The following is a 20,876-nucleotide window of genomic DNA, read 5'->3' on the forward strand; positions in this document are numbered from 1 at the left end:
CTGCAAAATTTAAAAGGATCCTGTACTTTGACCAAGAAGTCTATTTTCCTTGACTGACACTGAAAATGATTCAGTATGGAGAGTGGTGATTCAAGGTCTGACCCATTTTGAATTGACTGAGGGAGAACAAGAGTGTGCCACGTTGCTGAATGGCAACATCAATTCCTTAAACACTGTACAGTGAGATCAATGAAAGTAAATCGATACATCACTTTACAAATGGTGGTGTGGGAAGAAGTCTCATAGGCCTTATCTTAAGAGATAAGAGAAGGAAGGTAAGGAGCAATATTAGCTGTGAACACTATAAACCAAATCCTGGGCAAGTCTTACAAAAATGCATTAACCTCCTTCACAGACTGTCAACAAATGGGATTATCTCAAAGCTCACATGCTTTGCTTCCTGCCATTTAGAGAAGCAGCTCATCCCTCAGTTTTACTAAACAAAACCTAGAGGTTTACCAAATAAAATAAGATTATCTTCTGCCTACATAGCATAAGGAAAAGGATGAGAATAGGATTTAAAATGAGGGAGAAGTGATGTGATAGCAATGAAAAGATTTACATTATTACAAATGGTCTGGGAGAGCCTGAAAAAATCAGAACATTAAAATATGGAGACTATCTTGCTACCATGCCTTCCTATAATTTAAGCATTTCTTCATTTCCAGTTAACATGAATCTGAAAGGAATGCTGCTGGAAAAGCATTATTTTTATGGTTGTGTTAGATGTCAAAATAATATTATTCTATTTCCTTCAGCTCACTCTGTTAATTAATTGTGTGAGAAGAGGACAGATTGGAAGTAGAAGGCATTAATGATGGTTTAATTATGGCTTAAATGATGTCTTATGAAATTTGAGAAAACTGCCACATTATTGAATGGATGAGAATTTATTGTGATGCTCTCATTATAGCGAACCGAATTATGATGTTACTCAGCTGAGCAGAATTCTTAGAACAGTAAAATATGTCACTATTAAAGGTATATTTTTTCAATGACCATTTAATTTGCATATTGATGCAAGGATGGTTAGATGAGAAAAACTGAATGGAATAGTATTCCAGAGGAATGTAGTCTTATTCTTCCTGAAACCCAGGAAGGACTAACCACAAATTAAACTACAAAAATTTGTGTGAAATACCCAATTGGATTTCAAGAGTGGAAAAGTATTTCACAGGATGGACTATAACCTCAAAACACTGCTCTGGGGAACAAGAACTGAACAGTGGAGTCTCACTAATTTGCTTCTCACTCAGCACCCAAAAGCAAGAGATGTTTGTAATTATAATTACAGCAGACATCCTCCAGGTTTGTGTGTTACATCTTGAGTCCTAGACATCCAAAATCCCATCCACTTGACTCTAAGTTCCAGACCTACACAGAATCAAAAGCTGGAAGATGTGAAATGTAATGACTGCAGCTGTGCTACTGATGTAATGAAAACCATGACGGATGATCTCTTAGATAATTGATTAATGATCAAGATAGCCTTAGTTCATTGACGGATTAATGGATATCTACACAAGGTACCTGTCATGTACTATGGAGAAGGATGTGGAAACCAGGAAACTTAAAAATATAGCATTTAAAGGGGTGGATAGAACAAGAACAGAAGAGGGTGGTGTTAATCATTTCAGTTCATACATATATTTCATGTATGCTAAGCAATTACTGCATGAAAAAGGCATGAAGCAAAAAGAAAACTTGCAGAAGACTGTGATTTAACATACAGAGACCAGATAAAACATGAGGAAAATAAAGACGCAACCAGACTTTTTCTCCAAATTGACCTACTAGGCAGATACCAGTTTGATGCTTGATCACTGACACCCTGTGCTGAATGCACAAAATGCAGTATATGGGGGTGGAAGAGGGGATGGTGCCAGCAAAGCCAAGGCTCTGTATGAGCTGAGGTTTGCCAGGGGCACCAAGGTTAACAAGGGGTTCTGCACCTGTATTGCCAGTAAAAAGAAGAATAAAGGAAACTGCTGAACTGATTTAGTGACAGCAGACACAGATAAGGCTGAGCGGCTCAATGCTTTCCTTGTTTCCGTCTTCACCAAGAAGGTCCCACTGGGTGCTGCGCTTGGAAATGGGGTTCAGGAAGAAAAGAGACCAGAAGTGACTGATGACTGACTCAATCCATACACATCCATGAGACCTACAGGCTGTGTTCAAATGGGCTGAGATAACTGTCCAAGGTCACGATCGGGCCTCTGTCATCTTTGAAAGGTCACAGAGATCAGGATATGTTCCCAGTGGCTGGAAATGGCAAATAGAGCCATCTTCTAAAAAGGCCAAAAGGTTGATTTGAGAAACTATGGGCTGGTCAGACTCCCTTTGGTGTCTGAGAAAGCCGAGGAGCAAGTCCACTCAGATCACACTTTTGAGCACATGAAGGAAAAGAATATGACCAGAAATAGTAATTATGGACCAAGGGCAAATCATGTCTGGGCAACCTGATAGCATTCTAGGATAAAATGACTGCATTTGTGGATAAAAGAGAGCAGTAGTTGTCATATACCTTGACCTTAGCAAGACTTTTGTTTCTTATTTCCAAAAATATTGCAAAACATTATGGTCTTGATGAGTGGACAACTAGACAGGTAAAAGATTGGCTGGATATCAGCCTAAGAGGATTGTGCTTAGTGAGCTGTACTCGACCTCAAGCACAGCATGAAGTGGGATTCCACAGAGATCTGTCTTGAGGCCTGTGCTATAACACATTACCAGTGACCAATGAGGAAATGAGAAGTGCACTTTCATCAAGTGAGCCGATGGCACTCCACTGGGTCCAACTGATACACTTCAGAGCAGGGTGGCCATGTAGAATGACATAGGCAGGCTAGAGGAAGAGTCCAGCAGGCACCTCATGAATTTCAAGAACAAGTCAAAAATCTGGCACCTCAGACTAATCCCCTTAATTGTATGGGTTGACAGTAGTCAATGCTGGGAGAAGATCTGCAGGTCCTAGGAGTCCTGGCAGATGGCATGTTACGCATAAGACTGCCATGTGCTCTTGCAGCAAAATTGAAGGAGGGCTAATGCTTGTGCCTGATTCAACTGAAATGCCCCTGGGCATCAGGAATTGCCTAGCAGAGCAGGAAAATAAGCTTCAACTTTCTAAATTTAACTGATCTAACTACAGGACTATGCACTGTTAGATGTCAGTAGTGGTGACTATATGAAAGTTTTCCAGGCAAGTTCAGAGGTCTATCATCCTTTTCTACATCAGGAATATCCACACAAAGGTGTGATATGCATTCCTCTGTGGGAAGCTCCTTGTTCCATGTCCCTTTTGGAGGCTTGTGCTCTAGACAGCATTTGACCCTTGTGTAATGGTTATAGGAGCCACCTCCGGCTTGAGAGACAAGGTGTTCTCATCAGAAACATACAAGGGGAAAAGAGAACGTAAATACATCCTTTTAACATTATTTTTGCTTGCCCATATGAGAAGCAGTACAAATGGTGATTTTCAGGTGAAAATGCACTGAAGTCCAATTGTAAATGCTTTTTTCTCCATTAAAGCAGTAGATAGGATTTTACAGGCCCTCAATAAATGTAAAGAATTGTCCCCTTCTACAGGGCAAGATCCACATCAACTCAGAACTACTCTAGAGCTGGAAATAAACATCTAATTTTTTATTTTACCCATCACAATTACCAGTTAATTATCTGTTATTGAATTTATGTCAGACAAAATATTGGCAGAGAAAGCTTCAGCTTTCCTAGTAGAAGGCTGCTTGTATCAGTGAAAAACACTAAGATATCAGGAAATAAATTCTAAAATTAGTTAATCAGCTCAAACAAATTTTCAATTACTCTTGTAATTGGTGATGATTAGATTATTCTGTACACACACTGGGAAAAAGTCATTCACAGAAATACAAAAAATCTCTAAGTCCCAGACCATTATGATTATTTCAAAAGTATTTCTATTTTCACACAAGCTCTCAGCAGCTCTGATTAGGTTAAATTACTTCTGTTGGTGCTTAATTTTCCCCAGAAATAGTCTGCATTGCTGATTTCTTAAATAATTTTTACCCCATAAAGTGCTATTGTCCTGTACACAGTGTGAGCAGAGGTGAAGCACATCACGAAAAACATATATTGTATTTGACTTCAAGAGATGGTAATGTTTATGGTATAAATATTTCTCCAAGAGGATCTCACTGACATACTTGACCTACACGTTAGCAAGTCTACTTTCTAGTAATACTCAAAGAAGAAATGTGTTGTTTTTTCCTGCTTCTCAACACTCATGATCCTCTCTCATAGGTGTATCCTTTTTTTGTACGTAACAAAGACACAGTTACAACAAATATTCCCTCTTTGCTGACTGAAAAGAAGAAGTCCTTAATTTAGCAGGCCTCTAGAATAAAGTTTGAGACAGATCACATGTCGGTAATCCCGGATTGTTGCTAGCTCATTTCCAGAATGGCAACTCTACAGAGAAACAAGAGAATTTAAAACTACATAGGCTTCAAATTTTGTTTGTTCAGCCTCTTGTAACAGTAACATATGGAAGGCCAGATACATGATATGCTTTCAAAGGAAAGAATATGGTGGTATGTTTTCAAAAGAGTTTATTTAGGTCAACATGGTTTCTACATGATTCATGTGGGTCCAGCATCGTAGCTATAGGACAGAATTAAGGGAGAGACTTGATTATCCTTTTCTTAAACCTATTGCCATTTTCTTGCTTATGACACCTCATAGCTAAGGGCTAAGGCCATATTAACTGGAAATTTAAGCATTAGAAGCACCTTTCTTGTCTCAGTGGAAAAACTGAGTGGTGAGTCACATATTTCCTCCCTTTTCTTGGCAATAAAAAAAAAAAAATCCAACCTCTTTTCACACATCTAATTCAGAAATTTCTGATAAATGTTGACCTCAGACTTTTGCATTCTGTGACTGAAAGACTCTTAGATGATTTATTCAAACTCTATTTTCTCTCCAATAGCTACAAGTAGGCATCCTACAATTAACAAACAAGTCATCATAGTGCTTCAGCACCACTCCACCTCTCTCTAATAACAAAACTGTGTATTTTTAGGTCTTAAATTAATGCAGAATCTGAGCTCCTCAGTTTCAGAATAATATCACTTATCTTCTTCCAGTAAGAGCTCAGATATAATACAAAACTCGTTGTGTCCTTTAAACAGGCAGGTCACTTCTCAGTGGTATCTTCTGGAGTAAAATTTTTCTTAGCATTATGATTTTTGCCTGAGTTATGACGATTGATTCACACTACATTAACCATTAGTTATACTATCTGCAGATGAGTTTTACTGCTATTTGTAGGAGACATAATTATTACTGATTTTTTTAATACACACTTTTAGAAATAATTTTCCTATTCCATAAACTTATCTGTCTGCTTTTCCCAGATATAACAAAATCCCATTTCAAATTCACTTCCGCTGTAGCTCTTGAATATATTTAGACACCAAAGCGGCTGGAATAAAAATGAATGTGAGTCTTTAGTATAAGACGCTGGGCTATGTACTGCATTTCTATAGATGGAGCACTAAAAGCTCAACTTAATATTTTAATAAAATTTCCTAAAAAAGCAGCATTGAAATCTGAGGATAATTTAAATGTCCCTTCTTAAAAATGTGGAATGCATCCTACCAAATATGGATTTTTCTTTTTGTCATCCTGATGCAAATCAAGAGCTGCTGAAATTAACCAAGGAAGATTACTGTAATTACAAAGTTTAGAGAAAGGAAACTGTGACCCTTCTGCATACTGCCCACACTAAAAAGGAATATTTCTTTTATGTCTGTACAGTGCCTGATGGGTTTGGAATGCTAATACAGAAGAAATAAAACTACAGTAGCTTAAGAAGCACCAACAGCACAGCTCTTTCACACTTGACCAAGAGGAAAACAACCTCATGTTTTCCAGGCACTAAATTCAGAAATGATCCTTGCATTCAGCTGGCTAACGTTCAAATCATTAATTCAGTCAAATTCCCTATTATTCTTTCAGTGAGAAATATCCTGACTGCCGACTGATGCTTCATTTACATCATTTTTCTTTTTTTTTCCAGAATTCTTGCAGCCAAAGCTGCTGAAATGCTCCTTTGGGGCAACACTATCTGCTGAATTTTATCCAATATTTTTAAATAGTTGTGATATTCTTAAAGGGAGACTATAGGTGAGTATTGCTAACTGAATTACTGTCTACTACTCATGCAAAGGACAAACAAAGGCTGATAACATTAGATAACATTCATATTACGAAATACTGATTACTATATTCCTAATGATGTTCTTTTTAAGCATTTTCAGAATCTTGGCATCAAAAAAATGTGAATGAAAGCAAATTAGAAATAATCTAAAAATATATGGATTCCTGAAAGTATCAAGAAATTAAAAGATGATTGCGTTAGCATCTGTAATAAAAAGACATCATTCCTCATCTATGCCAAAACATTGCTTATTCAGGTATGCTCCAGTGTCTATGGACTGGTTGTCCAGTGAGGTTTTGACTGCTCCCTCCCTGGAAGCATTCAAGGCCAGGCTGGATGGGGCTGTGAGCAACCTGGTCTAGAGGGAGGTGTCCCTGCCTATAGCAGGGGGTTGGAACGAGATTATTTTAATGGTCCTTTCCAACTCAAACCGTTCTATGACTCTATTGTAATAAATTCTGAGGCACTTGCTGAATGAGATCAGATTTATTCACAAGAACAGAACTGATAAAACCATCCAGGTCTCTGCCTCAGTATCACTGAAACTTGCCTGATTGTCAGGCTTCATTTCTGCTGTGCAGGGAAGTTTACAACCTATGCTGAATGCCCCTGATTACTGTACCTGCATCAGAAGGTGGTGGGGGCTGTGGGCTTCAATCTGATGCATTGCCCTGTACAGTAACTCCCAGGTCTAGCTGGATAGTAAGCCAGAAGAACTTGACAGTAAGTGAGTCAGCTTGTATGCAATCATATTTTGTTTTCCTTGCTACTATGATTTGGATGCAGCCGCAGCTATTCTGACAAATTATTCAAGCCTAATAAGATCATTAGACTTCCAGAGACAACCACAAACTTCAGGTCAGTTTTGCTGAAATTTCTGCTGAAGTTCAAGAGCTTTTCAAGAGGAATCCATTTGAAAACACTGCTGATGAAGAATTCAAGTTTTTACTCATGGAATGACTCTGACTTGAAACCAGAGTAAAGACAGATGACAGCAATTGCACTTTAGCTGGGATTAACTTCAGGCAGAATGAAACCCGTATGAATCAGATTTGAAGAAGAGCTGTGTGCTGAAATTATGCAGTTCCTAATAACTCTATCAGCAGCTTAAAGAACCTATTTCTGACCACGTTAATGCCAGTGTAGATCATCCTTTTTCCTGCAAAGAAGGGCAAGTGTGAGATCAGGACCAGACACTAAGAATGCTAAATAACAAAAATAAATTGCCTTAAAACCTAGTTATTTAATAATGTGAAAAATTTGCAATTGATTAAAGAAAATGGATGTCATAAAAATCTGCCTGTAACAGCATGCCTGGAAGAGACATCACAGCAGAATCACTCTGAAGGTGAATGTCCTTTGCAGGGCATTTCACAGGATATTGCATTCCCAGCACCTTGCTGCAGCAGAGACTTCTTGTTGCAATTGCTTGCCGTAGATATGGCAATACTACCGTACTAGAAGAACAAAATCACTTTCAGTGGTAATATCAGAAGAGGGAATTGCATTTTGAATCTGTGAATCGTGTTGGAAACATCGCTTCACGGCCCCTGCACTTCCACTGAAAATGTTATTGATTCTCTTTAAAGTCTCTGTTAAGCTGTTTTCAAGATAAGTTCACACAGATAGCAGTTTCCTCCTACAGAAATACATGGACTTTTTTCAAATCTCAGCTTTACTTCTCACACAAGAAGAGTTCTCTCAGTATTCTCCGTATAATGAATCTTGACAAATGCAAATCCAACTGCCTAGGTGCAGAGGGGAACAGATGAAAGGTCTGAAATGTGTGTGATTCTGTATCTTGAACCATCTGTGAAAGAAGCAAAGTACTGCTTGATGGCTATTAGTTTGGGCTTCTTTTTCATGACTGATAGATAACTTGCGATACTTATCTGTAGGAATTGTCTTACAGCGTCTTCAATTACAACAGCTAGTGACTGCAACCTCTACCTGGATTCTAAAGTGTCTCAAGGACATTAATAAGGACTGTATGGCTGCAGAGAAAATACTTACAGACTTTTTGATTTCCAGAAAGAAAGGAATATTGATAGGAAAGGACACACTTATGATCAGCATGCCAAGGTAAAAACTATTCAAAACTGGCATAACCAAAATGAAAGTGTTTAGAAATATGAGGCCAAAAAAATCCTTCTAATTCACTCAAGTGACTGCTTCCATCTTAATTTTTCACAAAGCTTTCAGCTGCTGCCTGCCCTGCCAGGACCCCTCAGAACAACTAGGAGGAAGATGTAGGAGTGGAAACAGCAATACACAGCTGTCTTTCCTGTAGTAAGTAATTTGTATAGGGGTAAGTAATATGTGGTGCTAGCAGGTGTATTGATAATTACAGCAGCGCAATATCCTGGGTGAAGGAATTGCATTGCCTGCAAGGTCAACTGAAAAACATCAGAAAAAACAAGTGGTATTTACAGAAAGTGTACGAATTCTTCATTATCTTAATTCTTATTTAGTGAGGAACATCTGGCAGACTTTACTAAACAGCCCTTAGTCTTCTTTTACTTGCTACATTTCTACACAAGCACGCTAGTGTCGTGATCAGCCCACTGGTGGTGACTACGTAGAAAAATAGTGTTTTTGTAGCTGAGAATTTTCTCTAGCTAATAGTGTTATTGTGCTCTTTGTATCTGTGACTGTTTCCATGGAAATAAATAGAAGGGATTACTTTCAGATTGATGTACGTATATACACACTTACAAATATGGTAATCTCTGCTACGCTTTTCTATTCTGTGTGCTCTGAATGCAAAACACATTCAGAGAAGATTAGATCCTACCTACCAGGCTTATTGACTGGTGCCACACGATGACCACTGACAGCAAAGTTTGCATGATAGCTGCATCTAAAGCAGCATCTATTCAATGTGATGACAGTGAGGCTTGGGAGATCTCAAATTTTCTACTGCAAGACTTTGTTCCCTGTTGTAAGTGCAGGGTATCAGGGAATGACCAGATGGAGTTGCTGAAGAGCTCCTTGTGTTCCCCATCTCTGGTAGGCAATTCTCCATGTCCTTTGCAGGCTTGCTGTAGAGCTAGCAGTCATTTCTATTCCTAGTATCTCTGCTTTGGTTGGGAAAGCCCACTGATCTCTTCCTCAGCCTCATCACTTAACTTGTTTGGGATTCCTTCTCAAAGATGGACAGCCTTGCAGTGAGACGAAAGTTCCTTCTCATTCATCTTTATTGGAAGGCTCTTCAAATGAGAATTTCCACTGCTCTGTTCAGCAAAGTTATATTCAGTTTCAACAGTGTCGTCAGTTTTCTACCAATGCAGCTAGTTGGGAGAGCCTCTTCTCTTTATAGCTTTTCCATTTAAGATGCCTAGGTGGAAAACTTTAACAGGGCCAAGCAATCTTATCTCTTTCTCTCACATTGCCCACTGTTCTAAGAGCATCTACTAACCTGTGCCGTGCCAGTGAACATATTTAGATTTCTAACTTTTTGACTGTATTTCAATGAGCTTCTTTTTCAGTGGGTTTCCTTCTCTACGTTCATGATCTAACTTACTCTCTTGGACTTTTCCAGTTGAGACCTGCACAAATAGATGGTGCCCAATTATAGCTGTTGACATGGAAATATCATAAAAAACTGTTTGTCGTAGTAGACTGCTTTTTCAAATAGAACAGACAAAGCTTAACTGCATGTTATGCTGACTCACTTTCAGCCATTTTAAGCCACAAACAGTTTATCTTCATTGTTACTTTCCCCCTCTGAACTGACAGATCACGTTCTGAGTCTCTGCTTAGAAATGATGCTGTCTGAAGCTGTGACTATGTGACTATATGTGGTTATAGAAATTTCAAACAAATGCTATTTCCACATGTGGCCAAGTTCTTCATCATCATCTTCTGGCTTGCAAATGATTCTAGCTGACGCTTTCCTGCTTGATGAGGCTCTGAACCAGAAAGCAGGCAGTCCCACTAGGGAACTGGAAAGCAGAATACATGTGCAATGAAATGCTATTAAAGTATCTCTTAAGAAAAGAAAAAGGTGTGCTGCTTCTTTACAACAGGCATCACATGTCAAGCAAAGCACCTGTTCTGGGACTGGATTATTTTAATAACTTATGAAACAGAAAAATAAGGAAAATGGCCAGAAGTATGTACTACCTATTCTTACTGAAGCAGCTAATAGAAAAGCTGCTTCAGCAGGCATTAATAATTTAGCACTAAGGACAAGATTTCAGATCTCAGACAATTATTTTATATCTCCCAAGTTTTACTGATAATGTTAAGATAAGATGAATTAGACAAGGAAGGCTTTGATAAGGAGCTGCTTTATATTCCGAGCTTTAAGCAGAGCTTGTTATCTGAGATTACTGTAGGCAGCAGCGTATTTATGTGGGGCTCAAGGTGCTTAGCACCATGTGCATTAGCTTTTCATCTCAAATAGAAATTCAATAATTTGCAGAGCTACAACCACAATTAAATGCAAATTAATCTGTTTTTCCTCCTTTTTTCGCCACAACTGGACATTCAACCCTCAGTGACAGAGTCGCTGCTTCACATCGCAGCTGGGCATTGGGCGGGGTGATATGTGGTCTCCCCAGGCAGCAGCAGCAGCAATGCAGCTCAAGCGCCCAGCATCTCTGGGACGTCATGCTGCATGCCCAGTGTCACCAGACCCCATCCTTGACTTCAAAGTGAGTTGGTGGGCAAGAAGTATGTGAGATGCAGAACCACATCTCAGGAAGGAGTCAGTTGGCCTCATTTCACACTGGATACTGAAGAGTAGTAGATCTGAGAAACATGAAGATATGAAGAAGAGAGCTGGTGTCAAGCCAAGGCAAGGCTGTTTTGACTGATTTGTTTACGTGTTCGGTTTTCACTCTCCATTAACTGCTTCTTTTTTGTCTCTGACATGTTATTAAAAGTTGCAGACTAACCTCATTTTTCGTTAACTGTTCACAAGAATCTGTACTGCAAAATAATAAGAAATATAGTAATAGGAAAAACTACAGCAGTTTATGAGGTGGTTGATTGTTTCGACTGAAAGTATATCAAGTGCATTGACTGTGGGCAATATTAGTGGTAGTGGGTGGTTGGACTGGATGATTTTAGCAGTCTTTTCCAACCTTAATAATTCTAAGATTATATGATTCTGTGATTTCCATTGTCCTAGGGCACAGGTGAGGCATATTACTATATCTGCAGCATCACTTTTCAGAGCTCATGTTAGCACCAAAATGCAAACAAAACACAGGCCTGAAGGCTTTGGAACTGTGAATACTCCAAGACTAACAATTCTCTTTCAGTTGGGTGGCAACACTCTCTAAACATGTCTGAACACCAGGAAGCCCTTCTGTGCTGAGTGGGTGGTGGAGCACTGACACAGGCTGCCCAGAGAGGCTGTGGAGTCTCCTACTTGGGGATCTCCAAAGCTGCCTGGACACAGTGCTGGGCACCGTGCTCTGGGTGTCCCTGCTGGAGCAGGGGCTGGGCCAGATGGACCCAGAGGACCCTGCCAAACCCAACCATTCTGCCATTCTGTGAACGCAGCTGTGTGCCTTAGTTACAGCATTTCAGCTAAAGACCTATGAAAACTTCGTAGATATAATTCAAAGTGTGAAATGCCTGCAGCTCCTGCTGACATCAGGGAGATCATCTCAATAAATTCAGGCTATCTCCAGACATTCCCTGTTCTCAATTTTCAGTTGATTATTTAAAATTTCTTATGTAATCTGTACTTAGCACAGCGGGATGAAGAAGATGGTTGTTTTTGTAAATGCCAGTAAATGATCTTCCAAGCACATAACCAGTCTGAGGTTCTTAAGAAAACACTGTATTTGCATTACTATATACAAGAGTTGTCTCATTTTCCTGCTTCTTTTTACATATAATCATAGGTTCCATGAGCCAGATACTAAACATGAATTTCAAAATAATATCTGTATTGGATGTATTGCCTGTTGTCTTAGGTGACCTTATCTTCCACCATATCCCTCATCCTTCTCTGATCCTCAGTGTCTCCAATAACTAAAAAACAGCTGAGTGAGTATTCAGTTAATACTAGTTCAGATCCTGAACAACGACCTGAGGAAAAGGTCTCTCAAGCATGTAAGAGTGACCTTCCTTGTTTTGAAAACTAAAGATTTGTACCTTGTCCTTAGTTCTGACTCTGAGCATCACACACTGAAGCCAATGAAAATGCTCACTGCTGCCAGCAGGATCTGGAGAAGATCCCATATGCAGAGAAAGAACTGCTAAAAAGTAGTAAAAACTCAGACACTCATACTAAACCAGTACATGTGAAATGAGTAACTTTCCAAACCAGTCTCAATTTTCCAGTCTAAAAAGGCATTTCAAGTGCAACAGTCCATTCACAAGTGTATGTTTTGTGTGTATTTATCTGATCACCTCAAAACATGTCTGATAAGCACCATCATAAAACCCAACTTTCTGTACTATGTCATTTAGCACAAATTTTCCAAATGCAGCTCTCTGCTCTGTTCTATAATTTGGACCTAAGAATAAGCCAAGGTAAGTGAACAAATTGTACTAAAATTTCAATTATCCCTACTTGCCTTTCAGTAAAGAGAATTCTAATATTTTCTATCATTTTATTCAAGTACAGGCACAGTTCTGTAAGCTCTAGCTATTTCTCTATCAAATTCAAACAGTAATACCTATGTGTCAAACTCACACTCTGTCCCCAGAAATTCAGACTGCTCGACAGCGCTCTGAAGCCTGAGAGAGATGCACAGTGTGATGCCATAGTTGGACTCAATGATACTGGTGGGTATCTTCCAACTAGGGATGCTGTATGAATTCTAAACTCATCCAGCTTGAAGACCATGACCTGAAAAAGGGTGTAACGTCAGCCACTTTCAGCAGTGCTAATTCAAATGGTAAACTAATTTAGAAGGAATTTTGGGGTTAAGAATTCACGGCACAAACAGCTGTAGAGGCTGATGTTACAGCTTCAACAAGGTTACAGCTTCTACAATATATGCACGCTCTGTGTGTCTCTGTGTGAGCCAGTGTGGGTGGGATTCAAGTGACAAAGCTTTAAGTGATTGTAATATAGATGTTTACATCTCAGCTAATCACTTGAGGCTCCTTCCACGCATCTGTGAGAAACAGACATTCTTAGGGCATGATTCGCCTGAGCAATCTACTTCTGAATTAGATGAAATGTTCTCCAAAAGCGCCAAGAGCACCCCACTGACTCTAGGGAGAGACTAGGCAACTCGCTTAAATGAAGACAAGGTACACGTGGATACAGCATATACTTAGCCCTAGCATATATCTATACAGATATTTATATAAGCACATATAATCTCCTTGCAATATTTAGGCATGAGCTTTCTGTTCATATCTTTCTCTGCATCCCTTGGTAAATCTTTCTATCGCCCATCCTGATATTGTCGTGTGAAGATTTCACTGCTGGAATGTCTTCAAAGCTTGCATTTATCATGTGGATGTCAGACTGCTCTGATCACAACCTGCTGTGCAGCTATCCCACGAGAGTTTTGCTGATGGAGCCTTGATCTGATGCTCAGTGGTCTATGGGGGTTCACTGTCTCCAAAAAGACAGGGAGATTGAAGGGTGGCTGTAACAGACATCACATAAAACCAGCCCTGCATGCCGCAAGCGATCTTCATAAGCTGCTTCAGCCAAACTCCTCAGCCACAGTTCGGCAAAGTTCCCAAGTCAGAATTTCTATGATTTGTTGACAACAAACTTCTCTCAGAGCGATAAAGCATCATGCTGATTTCTAAGAAGTTCAGGAAATGCACATAAAGGTGTCTAAGACCTAATGGAGAATTTATTGAGCTGGGAATCGGAGTAAAGAACCCAAAGTGTCTCAACCTTGACTCCCTTTCAGCTGCCGCTAAGTTGCTATGGCAAATATTTAGATTCTGTTCCTTAGGGCTCAATGATAATGAACCAGAACACATTCATTTTTAATATATAATGCTTTGTTTGCACAGCACATTCCTATCAAAGCTACAAAATGCTTAGCATTAATTCCAGCTAGGAGAAATTCCAGCTTCCAAAATTGCAGCTGGATCTAGCCCCGTCCCAGCTCTGATTTCCACACCCACTTTTACACCTATTAGTACAATTTGCTTTGTGCTGATGGATTTAAGAGCAGTGCTGGAGCTGAAATACCTAAATTTCAATGACCTTGACCAGTCCCTTTATATAGGGCAAACAGACACGATTAGGTACAAAGATTTTGCACTGACCGTATCAAACAGTAAAACAGCAGTGGGAGGACTGGGATGCTGATAAAGCTTTTGAGTTGTTACTGATGAGTGACACAACACCACAGCACCTGATTGTGGTTTTGGCCCATTGGAATTTTTAATTACAGTCATTATTTCAGAAGTTGTCTGGTTTGAGTAAAGATTAAATGCACCATGTCTGTTTATTCCAAGCATATCAATCACACAATGTAAGAAAGCAGCTCTTGGAAGGCCCACAATTGCTTGAAAGCCTTTTCTTTGTACATCTAGCAGCAATAAAACATGTGTTACTGATGTATCTACTTTTACCCTCAGAAATATAGAACACGTACTTTAAGTTCAGGAGGAATCCAGTAAATCAACAGAAGAAAAACCCTTCATCACATATAGCTTTCAGTTCCTCCAAAGGTTGATAATTTTATACGAAAGTTTCAATGGCTGCTTGCATTCAGCAAACTCTGCAAAGGACTGCATTTCCCTAACGCCTGACTCTTCAAAAGACTGCCATTTTCCACAGTCTTTGCGGGAAATAATGTGATCTGGCATTTCTTAAGAGTCCCCACATGCTGGTTGAAAACATTTGGCTATGGATTTGGATCTAGAAGGACGAAGCAAAGCATGTATCTATTTTAAGACAACCAAATACATAGTTTTACAGGAGCGGATTTTAAAAACTTGAACAAAAAAGACAAAAAAAAAAAAGGGAAGGTAAAAATTTGCATATGAAAAACTGAAAGGAGTTATGTGTGTATATAGCCCAGCACAGCATTTATCTGGTGCTAAGTTTGTTTACTTTCCTCATTAATCAAGAGCTGATAGCTGAATTCCATTGAATTAGAAAGGATAACCGTGGATTTTTTTAGCCTGTCATGTCAGATGTTGAATTCAAATTATGTTCATTCACCACAACAAATGAATTATAAATAATAGAACTTGCTGTTTCACACTTTCTGTTTCTGTGGCTTTTTTCCTCACTGGAGATATTAAGTGACAAAGAGAATGTGGGCTCCTTATTAACAGCATGTCCCACTGCTCAGCCCTCCCTTGATGTCTCTTAACACTTTGGCATTAATGTTGTGAGCTCTCTGAAAACACCCCAAACAGAGACATAGTTTTTCAGATACAAAAGGAACAGAGGGTACTGAAAAAACTTTTCAGTAAATTCCTGGAAAATATTCTAGGAGGCAGCAGAAAGCCTGAAGACAGACTGGGATAAAGAATAATAACAAACAAACAAAAAAATCAGAAACACCGAAGTATGCACAGAAAAAAGTCCACATCAAAAGGCAACACAATTTATCCAGGATAAATCATTCTCAATTGCTTACCTGTAGTATATACACTTATGTGTGACTTCTAATTTCTTTCAGCTGACTAATTCTAGTCCTACATTGAAACTATTATCTCCTTATGATGATTCTACAACATTTTCACCTCGCTTCATTTCATGTAACTACATTTATATATCTCAATTAAAAATACTGTGCTATTACATTAGGGGGCTGGATTGCCCTCTAGATACAGATGTAGAAACATGAGCTTCTATGGAGAGAATACTTCTATCACAGATGTCTAGAACTGGTTAGATGAATAAGATGCAGGTAGATTCCCTCCCCGGAGATGCCCTTCTCTTTCCATCCAAAGGGAACCTTGGAGTGACTAGCTAAGATATAGATGTATACTCTGGTCATTAAGAATTAAGGGAAATAAAATGAACACAGTGAAGACAAGGTTTTCATAGTGGACAGTAAGCAAATACAATACTTGATCTAAAATAGGTGAAATCCCACAGCCCAGCAGATGTTGGGATTGAGGGGAAATCAGAGATTGCATGGGAAGTAAGAAAGCTGCACACAATGTGCAGAGTGTATCTACTGGGAGGTCTCGTCACAGAGCATTGGTTTTTCTCACCCTCTTTTCTGTTGGCTTTTCCATGAGCAGATTATGGTAGGTATTTTCAACCTATATGGAACTTTATTTTATTTCCTTGCAATGGTATTTGCTTTGATTAAGCTCTCCAGCTAAATAGTTACTTTGCTTATGTTCAGTGAAGGACAGCAAAATCACTACATACCAAAGAAAGGAAAACAGAAAGAAAGACAAAGAAAGAAAGAAAATAGTTAACTTGTCTTTACAACTGCAGATTTGCAGCATATGGTAATTTGCCTCTAGTTCTTTTGCAGATGCTGGTCAGAATAATCCACTGAAGTAGAAATGCCCTGAGTTATAAGAATACTAAAAAACATTGAATCCCAGGCTTTTTACAGGGTCACTGGCTGTAAAGAGTTTATCCATAAAGTGCCCTGAAAATTTTAATCTCAGTAAACAAACACATTTCCCAACCCACATTTATTTTTTCCACAGTGGTTAATGTAGACATAAGCTACCTTTTAAATTAGTGCATGATTTGAACTAGCAGTGCTTAGTTCAATGCTCCAGGCACTGCTGCAATACACATTATAATAATATTTAAAATACAGAATTTCCCAAGTAGATTTCTCAGAGTTGGACACAGCCAGTTGTGGGGGTTTGATTGCACAAATTCACATTAATAAAAGTGACTGAGACTTTTGAGGTTTTCTTCTTGAGAGGCTTAAGGCATTTTTTGGAACAAGTCCGTAAGAAAAGAACAAATTTTATGTTTATGATTTGGGAAGTGATATTTAGATATGTGGCTAAGACTACAAAGACTTCTGTGTGAAGCACCAGGGCATATCAGCTTAGTGAGACAGACCACATCCAGAATTCATAAACTACTAGAGAACACAGTGCTCTCAGTGCACAGAGAGCAATATCAGATAGAGGAACCAGGATACTCCGTATGCTGCAGAGATTTATTAGCTTGGCTTGGTGTGGGAGCTAATAAGCCCTGATTCTCAGCAGGGCTTACCAGATCCATGCTGATTGAAGGGTAATGAGTTCTGATGCAGCTCAAACCAGCAAATTGTTCAGGACCCCGCGTTGGACACTTGTGCATACACTTGAGTTTACTCGTGGTTGCTGGCTTGGATTTCTCATGCCATTGTTCCCTACAGTCTGGTTTCCTGGCCTTCCTCACAGCAAAGTAAACTGAAGCAGCCTTTCTGAAAATGCAAATTCAAGTGTTTGACCAAAACTCCTGATGACAAAATCACTCATTGTTTGGTCTGGAAAATATCCAGTCAAGGTGGAACAGGTTCAAAAGTCAACTCAAAGCCAGAGAGGCCAGAAGAGGTCAGAGATGTAGCAAACCCATGACACTTCCAACCTGATCTTGTCCAATAGCCCTCTGGTAACAGTGATCCACAGCATGTCAGTTCTTGCCCTTTCTGGCAACAGCACCAATTACAGTTTAATGTGGTTGCTGTCTGCTAGAATAAGACCATACATGCTAATATTTTTTTTCTTCCTTCTGTGCTACTTTATCCCTTCATGTTGAGGGCATAATGACAAAATGGAGAATTTAGCCTTAATTGGATCTGTGCAATGTTATCACCTGAATTAGCTCCCCTATGAATAATTATCACTGCCTGGAGGCTGACAAATTGCTTCCCTCTACTTCATGATTGTCAGGAATTTCAAATTATATGCTGAGCATGAGGGAAAAAAATAAAAATGAAAATCCTAGAGAAGCATAATTATTAAGTTTATTAAAATATTTGGCACCGAGTCCTATAGTCTCCCAGGGTCCCAAAAGGCATGAGTGGCAGCAAGAAATTTGCTAGGGCCAATTTTACGACTCTTGGTCTGTCAGCCAGAAATGATTTCCATCAATAGACTTGCTCAGTCCAAGCAAAACTATAACTGCTACGCCTGGCTTACAGTCAGGCAATTCCGGTGATGTTCACTGCCCCATTTAAGCTACCTACATTATCTTGTTAGTGTCTCATCTGCATATTTGATCTTGCAAGGTAGATGGTAAATTTATTGTAGTCTGGAGAAGAGCAGGCTCAGGGGAGACCTTATCGGTCACTACAACTCCCTGAAAGGAGGTTGTATTGAGGTGGGGCTTGGCCTCTTCTTCTGTGTAACAAGCAATAGGATGAGAGAGAATGGCCTCAAGTTGTGCCAGGAGAGGTTCAGGTTGGATAGCAGGAAAAACTTTTCTCAGAAGGAGTGGTGAGGCATTGGAACAGGCTGCTCAGGGAGGTGATGGAGTCTCCATCCTTGGAGGAGTCCAAGAAGCATACAGATGTGGCACTGAGGGACATGGTTAGTGGGCAATATTGGTGGTAGGTGGACGGTTGGACTGGATAATCTCAGAGGTCTTTTCCAACCTTAATGATTCTGTGAGCAAGGGGACAGCAGCAGACTGTCACATATTTAGAATAGTATATGATAGTCTTTGCTTTGTGAGAATGTTTTGTGGAGAAAGTGCTCTTTATGAGAACAACCATTCTATGTCTGGTTAAGGCCACATGCGCAATCGCAATGCGTCACTACACCACAAAATCCATCTCAGATACCGAAAGAGCTGACAACGGCTAAGAAATCTTCATCTCATAAAACCAAATCACTATAAAAGTATAATGCTCTTTGAAAACAGTTTGAAATGATAGGATTAAGCAATATGGCTTTATCCAGTTTTCACATTAATGATGCTGTGCTTGTAAGATTGATGCATTTCTCAATTCAATTCAGTTCAACTCCTCAAACTTCCTTCACTACCCAGCTGAGCCCACAGCACAAAAGTCAGTCACGGACCAGAAAGCTGGTGACATGTTCCCAGGAGGAAGCTCCCCCTGCTCACCTGACATACAGTGACCTCTTCTGATTAGTCCTCAGGGAGCCGGACCCAGAACTCATGCTGTGATTCATCATCTGCTCACGTAGGTCATGGATTTTTGCCTCAAACCGAGCGTACTCTGAGGAGATAAAAAAACAGAGAATAAAGATATTTTAGTTTTCTTGACCTATATAATCATTAAGGCTGCTAAATGTAAATTAATATTAAATTAACTAGAGTAAGGCATGTCCTGAAAATTGAGGTCTACTAAAAGCTCTTAGGTAAATATATGACTTCTTTATTGCAGTACATGAAACTTTCACCACTTTTTTCACATCAACTGTGCAGTCCTTCAAATAGCTAGACCCTCTTTCCTGGGTTTCAGTGAAGAGTATTAGGTTTAAAATGTGTTACTGAGTACTTTGCAGTCTGCAAAAAGGATGTTGAAAGCAGATCTCTACTATATCATCCCTCCTTCCAAACAATGAGATACCATGATAGGGGCAATGGGATGATGTACTGAAGTTACTAATGATTTGAGTACTGAATGTAAAATCTCACTAAACTGAAGGAAAAACATAAAAGTCCAATTATCTCTAAAAGATGAGGTTTTGGAAAAAAGCTTTAATTCCTTGAAACCAACAATGTAAAGGCAATGCTCCAGCATCACAGAGAATCATAATTCAATCCCAAACTGGGAAATCTACCAATGAGCTGAAGACTAACTTGAGGGGGTGGACAAAGATCCATTTCACTGAGTCAGTGACACTTCGAAGATGTAAGACGTTGTAGACTGATGCCAGCAAAGAGAAGATGATGTTCCCTGCATTTCAGCATTTTATTACACTGACTGCTTCAAAAGCAAGGTCTAGAATCACAGAATCATAGAATTGTTAAGATTGGAAATGACCACCAAGATCATCCAGTCCAGCCATCAGCCCATCACATGTTTCCATTAAACCATGTCCCTCGGAGCCACATCTATACACTTCTTGAACACCTCCAGTGACAGTGACTCCACCACCTCCCTGGGCAGCCTGTTTCAGTGCCTGACCACTCTTTCTGAGCAGAATTTTTTCCTACTATCCAACCTGAACCTCCCATGGACCAACTTAAAGCCATTCCCTCTCATCCTCTCGCTGTTACCTGGGAGAAGAGGCTGACCCCCAACTCACCACAACCTTCTTTACTTTTTTCCACTGCAGATCTGGAGGAGAAGCAAAACTAGCACTCAGGGTTTCTTCCCTTAAAGGATGGGTGTGCATCTCAGCAGGTCATATCACCTCTTAGTTTAAGCAAATAAATCTGTGCTGTGCACTTACAAGCTGTCAGTCTGCTCCCTGTTTGTTGCTGTTTGAGCTATGTGAGAATTCTGTAGGACAGCAATGTTCTCATTTTCTCCTAGCAGAAATCTCAGCATTATTTTTGTTTGATAATTTGCTGCTCACACTGGCTCCATTTCCAGAATGTCTGTAACAACTAATTCATTTTATTTGATGCCCTTTAACTTTTCATTGGATAATAACATTTGACATTTCCAAGATCCCACATTTTGTAGACGCTAGCTACCATCAAACTGCCTTACCAGAGTGGTTTAATTTAAGCTTCTGTGTATTTTTTTTTTAATTTTTTCTTCTTACTCATTACAGTTTAGCTCCTCTTCCACCGAGCTTCTTTGGCATTGTTTACTGAATTTTCTAAATGACAGTGTCTACTTTGCCAATCAGCTGGGAAGCGCTGCTAGGGTATAGGCTCTTCAGCCGTCCC

At 39.5% G+C, this 20,876-nt stretch overlaps 1 protein-coding gene across 3 annotated transcripts in view; it reads right to left on the reverse strand.

Annotated features, from left to right (window-relative positions):
• DLG2 (discs large MAGUK scaffold protein 2) overlaps positions 1-20,876 on the reverse strand; it is a 1,019,534-nt gene that overhangs the window by 75,613 nt on the left and 923,045 nt on the right. For all 3 annotated transcript variants that reach the window (XM_021382614.1, XM_021382609.1, XM_021382622.1), the window contains one exon: positions 19,134-19,248. In XM_021382614.1, coding sequence (XP_021238289.1) covers positions 19,134-19,248 — 115 coding nt within the window. The remainder of the gene's footprint in view (positions 1-19,133; positions 19,249-20,876) is intronic.

The sequence above is a fragment of the Numida meleagris genome, chromosome 1, assembly GCF_002078875.1.
Source record: "Numida meleagris isolate 19003 breed g44 Domestic line chromosome 1, NumMel1.0, whole genome shotgun sequence".
NCBI lineage: Eukaryota > Metazoa > Chordata > Aves > Galliformes > Numididae > Numida > Numida meleagris.